Below are 17,554 nucleotides of genomic sequence, written 5' to 3' on the forward strand. Positions count from 1 at the left end.
TGCATTCTGAATCTGAGTAACTCTCAGAGTAAGCAAGTTTCTCCTCATTTCACTCCTAACTCTTTTGCTGACAATCTTGAAATTGTGAACTCCAGTTGTTGATATACCAACTAGTGGAAATAGAATATCATTCTTTACCTCGTCAAAATAGTTTATAACTTTGAACACTTCGATAAGGTCACCTCTTAATCTTCTCTGCTCCAAGGAGAATAAGTTCAATTTCTCTAATCTTTCCTTGTACATAAAATCCCTCACTCCTTGTATCATTCTAGTAAATCTCCTTTGAACTCTCTCCAGGACTTTAACATCCTTCCTTAAATAAGGTGACCAGAAGGAGATACTAAACAAGTATTTTACATCAGTGTTTACTGTGGAAAAGGACATGGAAGATATAGAATGGCGGGAAATAGATGGTGACAGCTTGAAAAATGTCCATATTACAGAGGAGGAAGTGCTGGATGTCTTGAAACGCAAAGAAGTAGATAAATCCCCAGGACCTGATCAGGTGTACCCTAGAACTCTGTGGGAAGTGATTGCTGGGCCCCTTGCGGAGATATTTGTATCATCGATATTCATAGATGAGGTGCCGGAAGACTGGAGATTGGCTAACATTGTACCACTATTTAAGAAGGATGGTAAGGAAAAGCCAGCTAACTACAGACTGGTGACCCTGACATCAGTGGTGGGCAAGTTGTCGGAGGAAATCCTGAGGACAGGATTCACATATATTTGGAAAGGCAAGGACTGATTAGGGATAGTCAGCATGGCTTTATGCATGGGAAATCATGTCTTATGAACTTGATTGAGTTTTTTGAAGAAGTAACAAAGGGGATTGATGAGAGCAGAGTGGTGGACATGATCTATTTGGACTTTAGTAAGGCATTGGACAAGATTCCCCATGGGAGCCTAGATAGCATGGTTAGATCTCATGGAATACAGGGAGAACTAGCCATTTGGATATAGAATTGGCTCGAAGGTAGAACTCAGAGGGTGGTGGTGGAGGGTTGTTTTTCAAACTAGAGGCCTGTGACCAGTGGAGTGCCACAAGGATTGTTGCTGGGTCCATTACTTTTCATCATTTATATAATTGATTTGGATGTGAACATAGAAGGTATAATTAGTAAGTTTGCAGGTGACACCAAAATTGGAGGTGTAGTGGACAGCGCAGAAGGTTACCTCAGATTACAACAGGATCTTGATCAGATGGGCCAATATGCTGAGGAGTGGCAAATGGAATTTAATTTAGATAAATGTGAGATGCTGCATTTTGGGAAAGCAAATCTTAGCTGTACTTATACACTTAATGGTAATAGGGAGTGTTGCTGAACAAAGAGACCTTGGAGTGCAGGTTCATAGCTCCTTGAAAGTAGAGTCACAGGTAGAAAGGATAGTGAAGAAGGCATTTAGTATGCTTTCTTTTATTAGTCAGAGTATTGAGTACAGGAGTTGGGAGGCCATGTTGTGGCTGTAGAGGACATTGGTTAGGCCAATGTTGGAATATTGCGTGCAATTCTGGTCTCCTTCCTATACAAAGGATATTGTGAAACTTGAAAGGGTTCAGAAAAGATTTACAAGAATGTTACCACGTTTGGAGGATTTGAGCTATAGGGGGAGGCTGTATAGGCTAGGGCATTTTTCCCTGAAGCGCTGGAGGCTGAGGGATGAACTTATAAATGTTTACAAAATCATGAGGTGCATGGATCGGATAAATAGACAAAGTCCTTTCCTTGGGGTAGGGGAGTCCAGAACTAGAGGGCATAGGTTTAGGGTGAGAGGGGTTAGATATAAATGGAACCTAAGGGGTAACCTTTTCACACAGAGGTGTGTGTATGGAATGAGCTGCCAGAGGAAGTGGTGGAGGCTGGTACAATTGCAATATTTAAAAGGCATCTGGATGGGTATATGAATAGGAAGGCCAAGTGCTGGCAAATGGGACTAGATTAGGTTAGGATATCTGGTCGGCATGGACAAGTTGGACTGAATGGTCTGTTTCCATGATGTACATCTCTGTGACTCTATGACTCTGAGCACAAAACTTCAAATGTGGTGTGATTTGTAGACATATACCGTGACTTCCTTGCTTTATGCCTCTATTTATGAACACACACATCCCATAAGCCTTCTTAACAACTGTTTCAATTTTGTTGTATCAAAATCCTTACTTCACATTTCACTGCATTGAAATTCATCTACCAGGTATCTGTCCATTTGGCCAATTTATCAATGTTTCTCTGAAGTTGCCTAGTGTCATCCTCACAAATCACTATCCTCTCTACTTTAATATCATCTGCAAATTTAGAGGTTTTACTCTTAAAATCCATTTCCAAAATCATTTATATAAATCAGTAAAAACTATCCCAACACTCTTCCTCAGGGAACACCACTTTCAACTTGTCTCCAGTCTGAGAAATGCCCTCTGTTCCCTGTCTTTTAGCTAACTTCTGTTGGGTTAATTATCCAGTCCTATTTTGGCGTGAGCCATGTTTCAATGCTATTATGTCACATCCCCATACAGCCAACCGTTTCCAAGTTTGTTTGCTTTACTCAGTGCATATACATATATACAATTTAACACTGCCCTTATCTCTTTCTTGTCAATTGGAAGGCGAACATTTCTTTGTTCACTGTCAACACTTAAGCCTTCTCTCACTTCCATTTTCTTGTTCCTCATTTTTTCTCTTTTGCCCTCTCTGGTACTTGCAGAACCAGGCCCATTACTCAACTCATGCCCCTGCCTTGCAATTTTAAATCCATCACCACTTAACTATTTACTCTCTCAGTCTGGAGAGTAGTTTCATTTCTGCTCAGGTGAAGCCTGATATTTGAATTAAAAGATGAAAAAGGATTCCTCCCAGAGATCATCAGCTTTTAGCTCAACTGTTCAAGTAAAGAGCTGTCAGACGCAGTAGCCCTCAACTATAATGAAAAGTGCTTGAATCTGTAAGACCAATTCATTACACAGACTTTCATGAATAGAATTGCAGCATGAATAGAATTGAGCTCTGATATCATGCATTTAAAAAACTAAAGAGCTAATGTCTCTTTTGGCAGCAAACTTTAATGATTGGTAAATTGGTGAAGAAAATTGCACACAAGTTACTATAAATCCCTTTCCATGTTACATTCAAACTTTAAAATGGAAATACAAGCATTATTCATTCCAGGAAGCATCAGTAAATGACGGGACAATTACAATTTTACAGCAACAGTTTAAATCATTCTAAACTAAACTGAGATTGTCTGTGAGAAAAGAATATTAAACATGTGAATCATTGGTTTTCTTTGCAATTTCTTGTTATGCATTAAAATTATTATCCATCAATGTTAAAGTAGACATAAGCACAGCCAACTGGCTTCCCATGGCTCTTCAAAGTAATTGTTGCTGAGTAATAACCTTTCAACAAATAGGATGAGATAGGTGGTCGTGAGAAATAATAACTTCTTTTTGAGGAATGAAGATATCCCTGAAATGCAAATGTTCAGAGTTAGCACAAAATAATTCACTCTTTTGTTGTGAAATGCACACAATTAGAAATTCCAATATAGGAAAGACGTTAACTGTTTTACTTTTAATTGTTTTAGCCATCCCTGATATTAATGCAGTATATATGCATTTGGCCGCTTAAATTCCAAAGTAAGGAACATGTAACATGCTCAAGATTAGTGTGGTGCTGGAAAAGCACTGAAGGTCAGGCAGCATTCGAGGAGTAGGAAAATCAACATTTCAGGAAAAAGCCCTTCATCAGGAATGGCCGAAACGTCGATTTTCCTGCTCTTTGGATACTGCCTGACCTGCTGTGCTTTTCCAGCACCACTTTAATCTTGACTCTAATCTGCAGCATCTGCAGCACCCACTTCTGCCTTGTAACATGCTCACCCTAGTTTACCATTTATTTGTCCATCTATTATGCATTTAGTTTTTTTTAATTGTGTAAACCGTTTGAGAAACTTTGACAAGATGCGTACTAAAATGAAACAATTGCATTTATACAGCACCTTGATAGCATTAGAATGTTCCCCCAAAGAACTTTACAACCTTTTGAAGAAGTTTTGAAGTATAGTCACTGTTCTACTGTAAAAAGCATAGCAGTCAAGCTGTGCACATAAGCACACAACCAGCAATGTAAAAATAACCATGAAATTTGTTTTAGTAATGATGCTTAAGGGATAAATGTTGACCTGAGTGTGCAGGCAGGGCCTCAATTTAACAATTTATCTAAAAAGACTGTATATGTAATGGTCCAACACTTTCTCAAGATTAAAAAACGTAGATTAGTCTTTGAGGTAAGGCCTGAATCTCAACATTGAGACTCAGTGTACCTAGCAACGAGCCACAATTGATGCACATACTTTAAACAGGAAAAACAGACTGGAGTTGTGATCATGGCAATCACAAAGCTCTCTTGTCCTGCTCCTGTTATGAATTTTTACAAAGACTGTTGTAGTGTGGTTGATCCACAGTCACAACATATTTATGTTATGATATGGAGGGGCCAGTGTTGGACTGGGGTGGACAAAGTTAAAAATCACACAACACCAGGTTATAGTCCAACGGATTTATTCAGCACGAGCTTTCAGAGTGCTTCCAAATAAGCCTGTTGGATGATAACCTGCTGATGTGTGATTTTTAACTTTGTCCACATTTATGTTGAAATCTGAAACTATGACATATTAAAATATTTGCCAAGATTTAGTGAAATTCTTGCTGGTCTTGACAATTTTCACTTCAGCTTGGGTCTTGGCACGTACATATGTTAGAATCAGCATTACCTCATATTCCTTTTGTTCGCTTTTATAGGAGAGAGCTAACAGATAATCATATGGAGTAAAACTGTAATGATAAATTAGAGGTATATCTTTGGTTTTATTCTCCAGTTCTACTATCAGTATAAAAAGGATACATTTGAATACACTGATTGTGAGATCAATCCTAATTATTCCATTGTATTTGCTTTACTTCATGGACTTTGTGGCAACATTTAATTCAGACGATGATGCCTTAATTGTTTCAGTCAATGCATATATTTCCTATACATGCTCTGTGGCCCAGTTTCTACAAACATGGGACTGAAATTCTGTGCTGTGTAAGGGATGTGATCCCAGTTTTGTATAAACTGTAAAGTTCATGATACAAATAATACTACTGATGATAACATCAAGATGTATATTCAGAAGCTTCTGTCTCCTTGACTTGGCCCCACTCTTATATATGGTGGTACCCCTGCAAGCTATATAAATGATTGTCTCACTGAAAGGAAGAAAGGTGCCTGTGTTCCATGTAGACTATGGTAATTACCAATCACCATTTGAGTGTAACAACTGAAGCCAACACATTGCAAATCCACAGCAAGTCACAGATTTATTGGGGTTTAATTGCTACTAGTGCAGGTTGCACTGCACTGCATCAGTTCTACCACTGAACCTGGAATTTCCAGACAGTATTTCAGCTCATCCTCTGAGTTTCCCACTGATTTTCTGCTAAACTGGTGCTGCTATGTCTTGGAACTTCAGTGGAATTCTTCCCGATGTTTAAAGTGTATTTTACTTTATGGGTGTAAGAAACTGCAGAGGGCCCAGAGCAGTAAAATGGACAAATTCTCGAATTGTCTGAAATTCTCTTTTTTTAATTATTATATTATTGTGTAGGACTGTTATTCTGAACTTTTATTTCTTTATTTTTCTAATTTATTGTTACAGTTTTGTACTTCTGAAGGTCTATAATGCTAGACTTTTTTTTATTGTTCCGAAGTTTTTCCTAAGCAATTGTACTCAAGAATCTGTACTTAGGTGCCTTTCTATCTACGATGATGCCATTAATGGCGACGGGTAAATTTTTCACTGTAGTCATGATTTGGAGATGGCGGTGTTGGACCGGGGTGTACAAAGTTAAAAAAAATCACACAACACCAGGTTATAGTCCAACAGGTTTAATTGGAAGCACTAGCTTTCGCAGCGCCGCCTGATGAACCACCTAAAAGGCAACTACTTGATGAAGGAGCGGCGCTCTGAAAGCTAGTGTGCTTCCAATTAAACTAAGCCTGTTGGACTATAACCTGGTGTTGTGTGATTTTTAACTTTTCACTGTACTCATGTGAGTACATGTGACAATACAGCTAATTCAATTCAATTCAAATAGCTGGGAGTTAAATAATTCAAGTTGCGCATATGCCACCTACTGGAGCTGAATGGAATACCAAATAAATTTTGCCCTGTGTCAATTGATACTCTTTAAATAGAGTCATAGAGATGTACAGCATGGAAAGAGACCCTTCGGTCCAACCTGTCCATGTCAACCAGATCTCCCAACCCAATCTAGTCCCACCTGCCAGCACCCGGCCAATATCCCTCCAAACCCTTCCAATTCATATACCCATCCAAATGCCTCTTAAATGTTGCAATTGTACCAGCCTCCACCACATCCTCTGGCAGCTCATTCCATACACGTACCACCCTCTGCATGAAAAAGTTGCCCCTTAGGTCTCTTTTATATCTTTCTCCTCTCACCCTAAACCTATGCCCTCTCGTTCTGGACTCCCCGACCCCAGGGAAAAGACATTGTCTATTTATCCTATCCATGGCCCTCATAATTTTGTAAACCTCTATCAGGTCACCCCTCAGCCTCCGACGCTCCAGGGAAAACAGCCCCAAGCCTGTTCAGCCTCTCCCTACAGCTCAAATCCTCCAACCCTGGAAACACCCTTGTAAATCTTTTCTGAACCCTTTCAAGTTTCACAACATCTTTCCGATAGGAAGGAGATCAGAATTGCGCACAATATTCCAACAGTGGCCTAACAAATGTCCTGTACAGCTGCAACATGACCTCCCAACCCCTGTACTCAATACTCTGACCAATAAAGGAAAGCATACCAAACGCCTTCTTCAGTATGCTATCTACCTGCGACTCCACTTTGAAGGAGCTATGAACCTGCACTCCAAGGTCTCTTTGTTCAGCAACACTCCCTAGGACCTTACCATTAAGTGTAGAAGTCCTGCTAAGAATTGCTTTCCCAAAATGTAGCACCTCGCATTTATCTGAATTAAACTCCATCTGCCATTTCTCAACCCATTGGCCCATCTGGTCCAGATCCTGTTGTAATCTGAGGTAACCCTCTCCACTGTCCACTACACCTCCAATTTTGGTGTCATCTGCAAACTTACTAACTGTACCTCTTATACTTGCATCCAAATCATTTATGTAAATGACAAAAAATAGAGGACCAAAACCAATCCTTGTGGCACTCCACTGGTCACAGGCCTCCAGCCTGAAAAACAACCTTCCACCACCACCCTCTCTCTTCTACCTTTGAGCCAGTTCTGTATCCAAATGGCTAGTTCTCCCTGTATTCCATGAGATCTAAACTTGCTAATCAGTCTCCCTTGTTGAACACCTTAATGAAGTCCATATAGATCCCATCTACCGCTCTGCCCTCATCAATCTTCTTTGTTACTTCTTCAAAAAACTCAATCAAGTTTGTGAGACATGATTTCCCACACACAAAGCCATGTTGACTATCCCTAATCAGTCCTTGCCTTTCCAAATACATGCACATCCTGTCCCTCAGGATTCCCTCCAACAACTTGCCCATCACTGAGGTCAGGCTCACCGGTCTATAGTTCCCTGGCTTGTCTTTACCGCCCTTCTTAAACAGTGGCACCACGTTTGCCAACCTCCAGTCTTCCGGCACCTCACCTGTGACTATTAATGATACAAATATCTCAGCAAGTGGCCCAGCAATCACTTCTCTAGCTTCCCACAGAGTTCTAGGGTACACCTGATCAGGTCCTGGGGATTTATCCACCTTTATGTGTTTCAAGACATCCTCTGTAATCTGGACATTTTGCAAGATGTCATCATCTATTTCCCTGCAGTCTACATCTTCCATATCTTTTTCCACAGTAAATACTGATGCAAAATATTCATTTAGTATCTCCCCCATTTTCTGTGGCTCCACACAAAGACCGCCTTGCTGATCTTTGAGGGGCCCTATTCTCTCCCTAGTTACCCTTTTGTCCTCAATATATTTGTAAAAACCCTTTGGATTCTCCTTAATTCTGTTTGCCAAAGCTATCTCATGTCCCCGTTTTGCCCTCCTGATTTCCTTCTTAAGTATACTCCTACTTTCTTTATACTCTAAGGATTCACTCGATCTATCCTGTCTATACCTGACATATGCTTCCTTCTTTTTCTTAACCATACCCTCAATTTCTTTAGTTATCCAGCATTCCCTATACCTACCAGCCTTCGCTTTCACCCTGATAGGAATATACTTTCTCTGGATTCTTGTTATCTCATTTCTGAAGGCTTCCCATTTTCCAGCTGTCCCTTTACCTGCAAACATCTGCCTCCAATCAGCTTTTGAAAGTTCTTGCCTAATACCGTCAAAATTGGCCTTTCTCCAATTTAGAACTTCAACTTTTAGATCTGGTGTATCCTTTTCCATCACTATTTTAAAACGAATAGAATTATGGTCGCTGGCCCCAACGTGCTCCCCCACTGACACCTCAATCACCTGCCCTGCCTTATTTCCCAAGAGTAGGTCAAGTTTTGCACCTTCTCTCGTAGGTACATCCACATACTGAATCAGAAAATTGTCTTGTACACACTTAAGAAATTCCTCTCCATCTAAACCTTTAACACTATGGCAGTCACAGTCAATGTTTGGAAAGTTAAAATCCCCTACCATAACTACCCTATTATTCTTACAGATAGCTAGTGTGGACAAATCATTAAGGATTGTTAAGTACTATTTTAGTCACTTTAATGAGAATAGAATGTAGTGGCGATGCCAGTAGTGAATTGTCTTTGCTGTATTTTGCAACACTTAGGTAATAACGTTCATTTTGTTTTGGTGTCTGTCTCTGCTATGTGGGAGTAGGACTTACAATACTCCCAGTTTGATGCAGAAGTTACTGAAGAGCATTTTCTTATTCACTGACTATTCCATTATGAGTGATTCTTTTCACTGAGCGCTACAAAATTCTCTTGCAATTTATTTTATGGGGGTGAGATCCTGGAGCTCCCTCACACTATCGTGATTCTACCTACAGCAAAGGGACTACAGTGGTTCAAGAAGGCAGCTCACCACATCTTCCCAAGTACAAGTCATGGCAGGGAATAAATGGATCCACAGGCAGCAATACCGAGGTACAACGAGTGACTTAAAAAAAAAGGCGGGGAACCAGAGTAGATAATGAGCAACAATAAGTTGCATTTATAAAGCGCCTTTAATTTAGTAAAAAAAGTTACGAGGTGGGGTATTCTATTTGTACTAGATACAGTTTGCTAGTGATTTGACAAGAACAATTTTCCAAAACTTATTAAAATAAAACAGTGAAAGGAATACATTCAATGTGTTGAGCAGCTATTTGAGTGGCTATAGCGGATATGGAGAAGGTCTTGTGGCAAAAAAGGTAACATTGATGTCTCTGAGCCAGAAGCTCAGTTCAACTTCCACCCAGGACATGATGGCTAAGGAAAATGCCTTCATAACACAGTTGAGTATCAAGCTGTAAATTCTTGAAATGCATGACAATCGGAGGCCATAACAGCAGAAGATATATCGAGTCATTTCTGTGATGGAAAGAAAAATCAGAGCCCCTATCCCTCCAACCACCAATATTCATTGGTAAAATTCATTGTAAAAGTGTATGTTGTCACAGTAACGTGGACATCTTGGCAAGTCAGCTGGCTGGTGTAGACCAGATTGGTGGCCTCAGATTTATGATTCTAACTGGGATGGTTTCAGGATCTTCCTCCTTTTCTGACCCCTGGTGGAGGTTCTTAAACTCTGGGTTAGATTTACCTTGAAGAAGAGTTAAATAATTTAGTGGGCAGGGTTATTAGTTTTATAGTGACTGGGTTTCATTAAAAAATGTATAACCAATACGCATGCCACTGGACAATTACCATAATTGGAAAGCTATAATTGTTATAAGTCCGTTAGCAGTTCATAAATGTTTAGACTTGCAAATAAGTCTATAGATATAAAATAGCAACAGTTCCAATGAAAGATCTTCAATCAGAAATGGTAACTCTATTTTTCTATTGATCATTGCTGCCAGACCTGTTCATTTCAAATGTTTTCTGTTTTAATTTTAAAAGTCAAACAGTTGCAGAATTTTAAATTGTATTGTTGCAGTTGCATTTTGTTTAGTCATTTAACCATTGCTAGAGCTCTCCTAATTACAATGTGTATTTGTTAAAAATGAATGAACCAAGTTCTGAAGAATGAATTAAGTTTAGCAGCCTGTACTATGTCCTATACTGAGATGAATTAGATATCAATCAGGATATTTGAATAAAGATAGATCATGATCCTTGCCTCAAGGAACAGAAAACAAACTTACACTGCTGAAAGTACACGATGAATCAAGACCAAACAGTTCACATAGATCAAAACTACATGGAAATGAATTAAGACAGGGAATTTTCCACCAGAACAGGGCCTTCTTGTACAGTGTTATTTCAGCCTAAAATATTCAAAAATAAAATAGCAGATGTTATTTCTCAAAACACTGCACTTTGAAATGATGAATGCTGAAGTTACACATTAGATTCTCATTGTGTCCCTGATAATCAGCAAAAGCTATTAGAATTCTGAACATTTCGGTGCAAAGGCGGACGTTCAGACCAAAGTACACGTGCTAGCTGTACACTGGAGCAATCTACTCTGTCATTTTTCTATATATCCCAGTACTTGTATAGTTCAGCTGTTTAACCATTTGTATTTAAATATTGTAATGTATCAAACTTCAGTAGTCACTTGTGGTAATACATTCCATATCCAGAATTCACATTAACTGCAAATGTTTCTTCTAACTCCTTCCCTTTACTGATTCACTAACCTGAAGAAATAATCTTTCATATTTACTCTTTATGGGTCTTTCTTTTAACTTGGAGCTTAATAAGATACACTGATGTTAAATTAAGCATGTGCTTGTTAAGAGAGATGTTCATTGCAACTTCGAGCTGGGAGGGGGTTGATGCAGAAGAATTAGCTCCAGGCCGTACTAGTGTTGCAGTTACGAGACTCCATTCAAGGAGGGCTCCAGAAAAATTCCAAACAGTGGTGGCTTCATTCTGTTGACAACGGTATGGGAGCCATTTACAGTTCTATGCAGCTGAATGTGGGGTAAAGGAAGTCCTTGAGCAATATTTGCTTGATGCAGCTGGGAAAGTTTGGAGCTTCGACAAATTCATTGGCAACTCAATGAAGCTAGTTGCTGATAAAAGGTGGAATTGTTTTGGTACTTAGATGTTTGGGAACAGTCTCAGTGGTCATGGCTGAAAATGTGTTGCTGGAAAAGCGCAGCAGGTCAGGCAGCATTCAGGGAACAGGAGAATCGACGTTTCGGGCATAAGCCCTTCTTCAGGAATGAGGAAAGTTTGTCCAGCAGGCTAAGATAAAAGGTAGGGAGGAGGGACTTGGGGGAGAGGCGTCGGAAATGTGATAGGTGGAAAGAGGTCAAGGTGAGGGTGATAGGTCAGACTGGGGTGGGGGCAGAGAGGTCAGGAAGAAGATTGCAGGTTAGGAAGGCGGTGCTGAATTCGATGGATTTGACTGAGACAAGGTGAGGGGAGGGGAAATGAGGAAACTGGTGAAATCCGAGTTCATCCCTTGTGGTTGGAGGGTTCCTAGGCGGAAGATGAGGCGCTCTTCCTCCAACCGTCGTGTTGTTGTGGTCTGGCGATGGAGGAGTCCAAAGACCTGCATATCCTTGGTGGAGTGGGAGGCGGAGTTGAAGTGTTGAGCCACAGGGTGGTTGGGTTGGTTGGTCCGGGTATCCCAGAGGTCTTCTCTGAAACGCTCCGCAAGTAGCCGGCCTGTCTTCCCAATATAGAGGAGGCCACATCGGGTGCAGAGGATGCAATAGATGATGTGTGTGGAGGTGCAGGTGAATCTGTGGCAGATATGGAAGTTTCCTTTGGGGCCTTGGAGGGAGGTGAGGGGGGAGGTGTGGGCGCAAGTCTTGCACCTCCTGCGGTTGCAGGGGAAGGTGCCGGGAGTGGAGGTTGGGTTGATGGGGGGGTGTGGATCTGACGAGGGAGTCATGAAGGGAGTGGTCTTTACAGAATGCTGATAGGGGAGGGGAGGGAAATATATCCTTGGTGGTGGGGTCCGTTTGGAGGTGGCGGAAATGACGGCGGATGATGCGCTGTACATGGAGATTGGTGGGGTGGTAGGTGAGGACCAGTGGGGTTCTGTCCTGGTGGCGGTTGGAGTGGCGGGGCTCAAGTGCGGAGGAGCGGGAAGTGGAAGAGATGCGGTGGAGGGCATCGTCGACCACGTCGGGGGGGGGAAATTGCGGTCCTTGAAGAAGGAGGCCATCGGGGTTGTACGTTTTTGGAACTGGTCCTCCTGGGAGCAGATGCAGCGGAGTCGAAGGAATTGGGAGAATGGGATGGCGTTTTTATAGGGGGCAGGGTGGGAGGAGGTGTAGCCCAGGTAGCTGTGGGAGTCGGTCGGTTTGTAGTAGATGTCCGTGTTGATTCGGTCGTCTGAGATAGAAATAGAAAGGTCGAGGAAGGGGAGGGAGGAATCTGAGACTGTCCAGGTGAATTTGAGGTCGGGGTGGAAGGTGTTGGTGAAGTGGATGAACTGTTCAACCTCCTCGTGGGAGCATGAGGCGGCGCCGATACAGTCATCGATGTAGCGGAGGAAAAGGTGGGGGGTGGGGCCAGTGTAGTTGCGGAAGATGGACTGTTCCACATATCCAACGAAGAGGCAGGCATAGCTGGGGCCCATGCAGGTGCCCATGGCTACTCCTTTCGTTTGGAGGAAGTGGGAGGATTGGAAAGAGAAGTTGTTCAGGGTGAGGACCAGTTCAGTCAGTCGAAGGAGGGTGTCAGTGGAAGGGTACTGGTTGGTACGGTGGGAAAGGAAGAAGCGGAGGGCTTTGAGTCCTTCGTGATGGGGGATGGAGGTGTACAGGGACTGGATGTCCATGGTGAAAATAAGGCATTGGGGACGGGGAAGCGAAAATCCTGGAGCAGGTGGAGGGCATGGATGGTGTCCCGAACGTAGGTGGGGAGTTCTTGGACTAAGGGGGACAGGACGGTGTCAAGGTATGCGGAGATGAGTTCGGTGGGGCAGGAGCAGGCGGAGACAATGGGTCGGCCGGGGCAGTCAGGTTTGTGGATTTTGGGCAGGAGGTAGAAACGGGCGGTGCGGAGTTGTGGGACTATGAGGTTGGAGGCGGTGGATGGGAGATCCCCCAAGGTGATGAGGTTATGAGGTCATGGGCAACTTGGTTTAAGAAAAGGGATTGAGGATGTGAGTATTTGTTGATGAGGTGTTTTGGTATGAAGCATTGACTTTCCTGCTCCTCTGTCTCCATGCTGTCTGACCTGCTGTGCTTTTCCAGCTTCACATCTATTGACTCTATTTGTTGATGCAGTCTGACCCAGAAAATATCATGGGCTAGACCTTTGAAAGCGAAGAATTGGAATCCTTTGCAAATGAGACAGAATTTAAATGAAATAAGGTGACCTAGAGTGTGACTCATGTCAATGTAGGGTTTGCCTTTAGTGCAACAACAAGTTGATGTGCATTCTGTGGAGTATTAGAATATTAAACCATCCTGAATGTTAGTGCGTAAGTTTTAAATAAATGGTGTACATGATTTAGAATCATTTTCTTCTGTTCAGTGGAGTTGTTCAGTGTTTTGTTTATGTTTGTTTTGTTCAAATTTGTAAAACACAATTTTTGGTGTTTGAATTCAATTCAGCTTTGGAATTCTGCCATTTATTTTCTTACCTGTCATTGCTGCATACATGTTATTCTTTAAAGATTACAGGCTTATCAAATCAGATCACAACAAAGATCTGGCATGTCCTGTATTCTTTTAACTGCAATCATAATGCACACAACTGGAGAGCTCCACAAATAATAAAGAAATAATTGCAATTATACAACACGCCTTTCATAACTTCAGAATGCTGCAAAATGCTTTACAGACTATAAAATGCTTTTTAATGGTAGTCACTTGTGCAGTTGTTGGAAGCAGGGCAGCCAACTGGCATATAGAAAAGTCCTAAAACAATAATGTGACAAAGACACAACCAGAACTTTTTGTGATGTTAATTGAAGGCTAAATGTTATTAGGGATCATTCTCTTGCTTTTCTTTGAAATAATGCTATGGAATCTTTTACCTCCACCAAATAGAGCTGTTATGGCCTCAATTTAACACCTCATTGAAAAAATGTCACCCAAGCATTCTAAGTGATTAAAGACTTAACAGCAATCTAAGTTTGTTCATCGCATATGACACCTTGATCTTTTACTATACATTCTGTGTCCTATCACTGTGCCCTGCTAGTTACATGATGAATGATCAGCTTTCTGAAAATTTGTACTTTCAAATAAACCTGTTGGACTATAGCCTGGTGTTGTGTGATGTGGCTTTAGCTCAGTACTGCATTGGAGTTTCAGCCCAGATTACTATATCCAGTCTCTTAGGTGGGACTGGGTTCAAAATATTTGACTCAGAGGTGTGTCATCAAGTGGACTGTGGGCTGACACAGTGAAAGTTTAGGAATAGAGTGTAGTTGGATTTCAATTTGTAAATTACACTTTCTTTAAAGTATAGGAAAATTTAGATAAAGAACCGAGGGCAGTTGCACAGAAAATCACCATAGGGAAGTGTTATTAGCAAGAAGAGAAGACAAGGAGAAAGTGAGAACTGCAGATGCTGGAGATCAGAGTCATGAATGTGGTGCTGGAAAAGCACAGCAGGTCAGGCAGCATCCAAGGAGCAGGAGAATCAACATTTCAGGCAAAAACCCTTGAGGAATGAATCAGGCAAGCCAGGAAGTTACGAAATGATGTAAAGTTATTGTTTTAAATTGTAGAAACAAAACATAAAGGAGTGATTATAAGAAAGGGACGAGTAGGTGGTTGGAAAAAAAGGAGGAATAACTAATTGTTTACTCTCTTCTATTTGATCGCCATCTCAAAATAAACTTGCAGAACTTAGCTATTTGTATGAGTTGCTGGTTATGTTACTCTACACAATTCAAAATGATCCACACATTGAAATGTAGAATACTTAAGCCTGCTACCTAGTGATGTAAAAGAACCTCAGCACAGCTTATCTGACAGTAAGTACAAGTGTTACATTATGTGCATCATAAATGTGACATATAGTGACATCAGATGTCCCAATGTGAATAGGATGAATACAGTATTCACTCACTGTCATTGATGAGATGGGCCGACTCAGATAGGTACTTCCTTCAAAAGACAAAGATCCGGGTAGTTCAACAGGATCTGGTTGAACTGAGATATGCTTGAATTTAACAGGGTCACGTGCATAACTGCAATCTGTCCAGGAAAAGCCGTTCAACTAAAAAGAAAAAGGGGATTATAAATATACACAGTTTAATGAATTCTGATGCTAACTGCTATGAATAAAGATAGTACAGAATAAGAACTGAATCTATTCTTAATATTTTACAAGTTTTTCACAGGGAAGGAAATCAATAATTAAAATGTGGTAAGCTAAACTTATTTTTACTGTCTGAGGGATTACATTGCTTGATCTTTAAATATTTTGTATTTCATATATAGAATATTAGACCTTCAAATGTCTTGTGGTGGGAGGTATGACATTGAAATAACATAGGATCAATGGAGAAAAACATTCAGGATATTTATTCAAAAACACAGAGTTCTAATTACAGGAATAATTGGGGCTAATTATATGCATTATAATAAGGATTAAAGATAGTTAGATATTCATTTAGGAAGAGTTTACGTGCTCTCTATACTAATAATTTGCATTGTATCTGTTCTGATCAGGCTGAAACCTATTCTGGATGTACTAATTTTGATAAGTTCTGAATAAAGTAAGCACTAAAAGGAGCATAAAGTCCTCACTATTCAGTTCTCCTCGATCATCTGCAAACATACATGAAGAATTCTTGTGATTACTGTATGTATAAACCTCATAAACATATTTGTGAAGGTTTCCCTGTTTTGAAGGAATATGTTCACCATTTCTCTGGAAATGTCCAACACTTCAGATGTATTCAAACCTCAATTAAGGTCCAAATGAGTCCTTAAAATGAAAAATTGTTGATATTCAGGTTAATACTACCCTAATGTAGAAACATTAAATAATATACCTATTTGGTCAGCAATTTTTTAAGAATGTTTCAAACTCGTCACATGTAACTAAATGATAATGCCCACTTTGCAATAGCTAAGGGTATTCAAAACTAAAACTATGATGAAACAATTCATGAAATTGTTGTGGAATGGTCTTCCTTGAAGCAATCCATTATGTTACAAGACATGTCAATTACTGAAACATTTGGTTGTCAGTTTCATACACTACAAGTAACAACAGGATTTGGAATTATTCTCCAGCACTTAGGCAGTGGTACAGTGGGAGTATCAGGTGAATGGTAGTACATTAACCCAGGCTGATATCATGGGGAAAGGGTTTGATTCCCACCATGGCAGATGGTGAAATTAAATTATTGAAAATCTTAAAATAAATACATGATCCAATGGTGACCATGTAACACTGTCAGTTGTTGTAAAACCCATCTAGTTCACTAAAGTGCTCTCGAGGGGAAATCTCTCATCCCTACCTGATATGTGAATCCAGGGCCACAGCAATATGCTTCACCCTGAAATGGCCCTAGCAAGCTAGTTTGTTCAAGAGAACTGTATCTCCGGCATCATTCTATCTCCTTTAAGATTTACTGGATAGATATCTGATTGGAGCTCCTGATATACTCACAGAGTAATAGGGCTATGCCAGAGATGATCCAGCTCCCATTCCAAACCAGCTTCCTTTGGAGAGTGACACTTGTATTTGTCATCAGATGTATGTGACCCATTATAAACTCTTTCCAATCAACAAATTACTTCTTAATCACAGCAACTACTTTGCAAACATGTTCCCTTATTTAAAAAAACTATCAGACAAGATACTTACAGTTCTTATTTGGAAAAGCAAGTAAATGGCCAGCAAAATGATACCTGAGCAACCAGCCATCTTGTATTGCAATGCCAATCTTCATGTGAAGAACAGAAATGTTTGGTTTCCCAGTGTTGTTTTATACTTCAATGCAATGAGGTGTTACTTAGGGTGTAACCAATAGCCATTAAGATTTGTAATTCCTGTTGTGTATGTTGCAATGACTCCAATGAGTCAAGACAATATTTTCAATATTGTCATTCATTCTGCAGCAATTGAAGTTTTCAAACTGCTGCTTTATAAATTCTTTTTTAAAGCAATCACATCTTTGCAAATTCTTAAGGCTATTGCTAGCAATGATGATGGTGGGCTAAAATCTTACATTTTTTTGACCAAGTGTGTGTTGAATGTTTTGGAGGGTCTCATGCCTCAAGGCTGAGTGAGTTTTCTCACTGTAACTTTCAAAGCCCACCATATTACCTATTACCCACCGACCCACCTCCCCCCCATGGCATTCCTCACACCCAATTTCAGCCTTCTCTTCCCATGCAACATTGCCAGAGCAACACATCCAGTGGATTCCACAGGACACAGTACTGGGACCCTTGCTATTTGTGGTGTACA

General features: G+C 40.6%; 1 protein-coding gene across 1 annotated transcript; it reads right to left on the bottom strand.

Annotated features, from left to right (window-relative positions):
- Nucleotides 1-3,048: 3,048 nt before the first annotated feature.
- On the bottom strand, nucleotides 3,049-17,019 carry LOC148147496 (ganglioside GM2 activator-like). The gene is made up of 4 exons (XM_087995039.1): nucleotides 16,949-17,019; nucleotides 15,197-15,346; nucleotides 10,348-10,470; nucleotides 3,049-3,464 (listed from the first exon to the last, which is right to left on the bottom strand). Exons 1-4 carry the CDS (start codon nucleotides 17,006-17,008, stop codon nucleotides 3,312-3,314), a joined length of 486 nt encoding a protein of 161 aa, XP_087851165.1. The 5' UTR covers nucleotides 17,009-17,019; the 3' UTR covers nucleotides 3,049-3,311.
- Between the last annotated feature and the right edge of the window lie 535 nt (nucleotides 17,020-17,554).

Source organism: Chiloscyllium plagiosum, unplaced genomic scaffold, assembly GCF_037043375.1.
Source record: "Chiloscyllium plagiosum isolate Xiang-an unplaced genomic scaffold, Cpla_swu_hap1 HiC_scaffold_16, whole genome shotgun sequence".
NCBI lineage: Eukaryota > Metazoa > Chordata > Chondrichthyes > Orectolobiformes > Hemiscylliidae > Chiloscyllium > Chiloscyllium plagiosum.

Excerpts from the sequence above, each read along its gene's own strand:
- LOC148147496 (XM_087995039.1), bottom strand. The coding sequence starts at position 17,008 with ATGGCTGGTTGCTCAGGTATCATTTTGCTGGCCATTTACTTGCTTTTC. Across the intron at positions 10,471-15,196 it reads GGCCCATCTCATCAATGACA|GCTGAAATAACACTGTACAA; the intron begins GTGAGTGAATAC and ends TGAATATTTTAG. Across the intron at positions 3,465-10,347 it reads CATCGTGTACTTTCAGCAGT|GGATATCTTCATTCCTCAAA; the intron begins GTAAGTTTGTTT and ends TTTGCATTTCAG.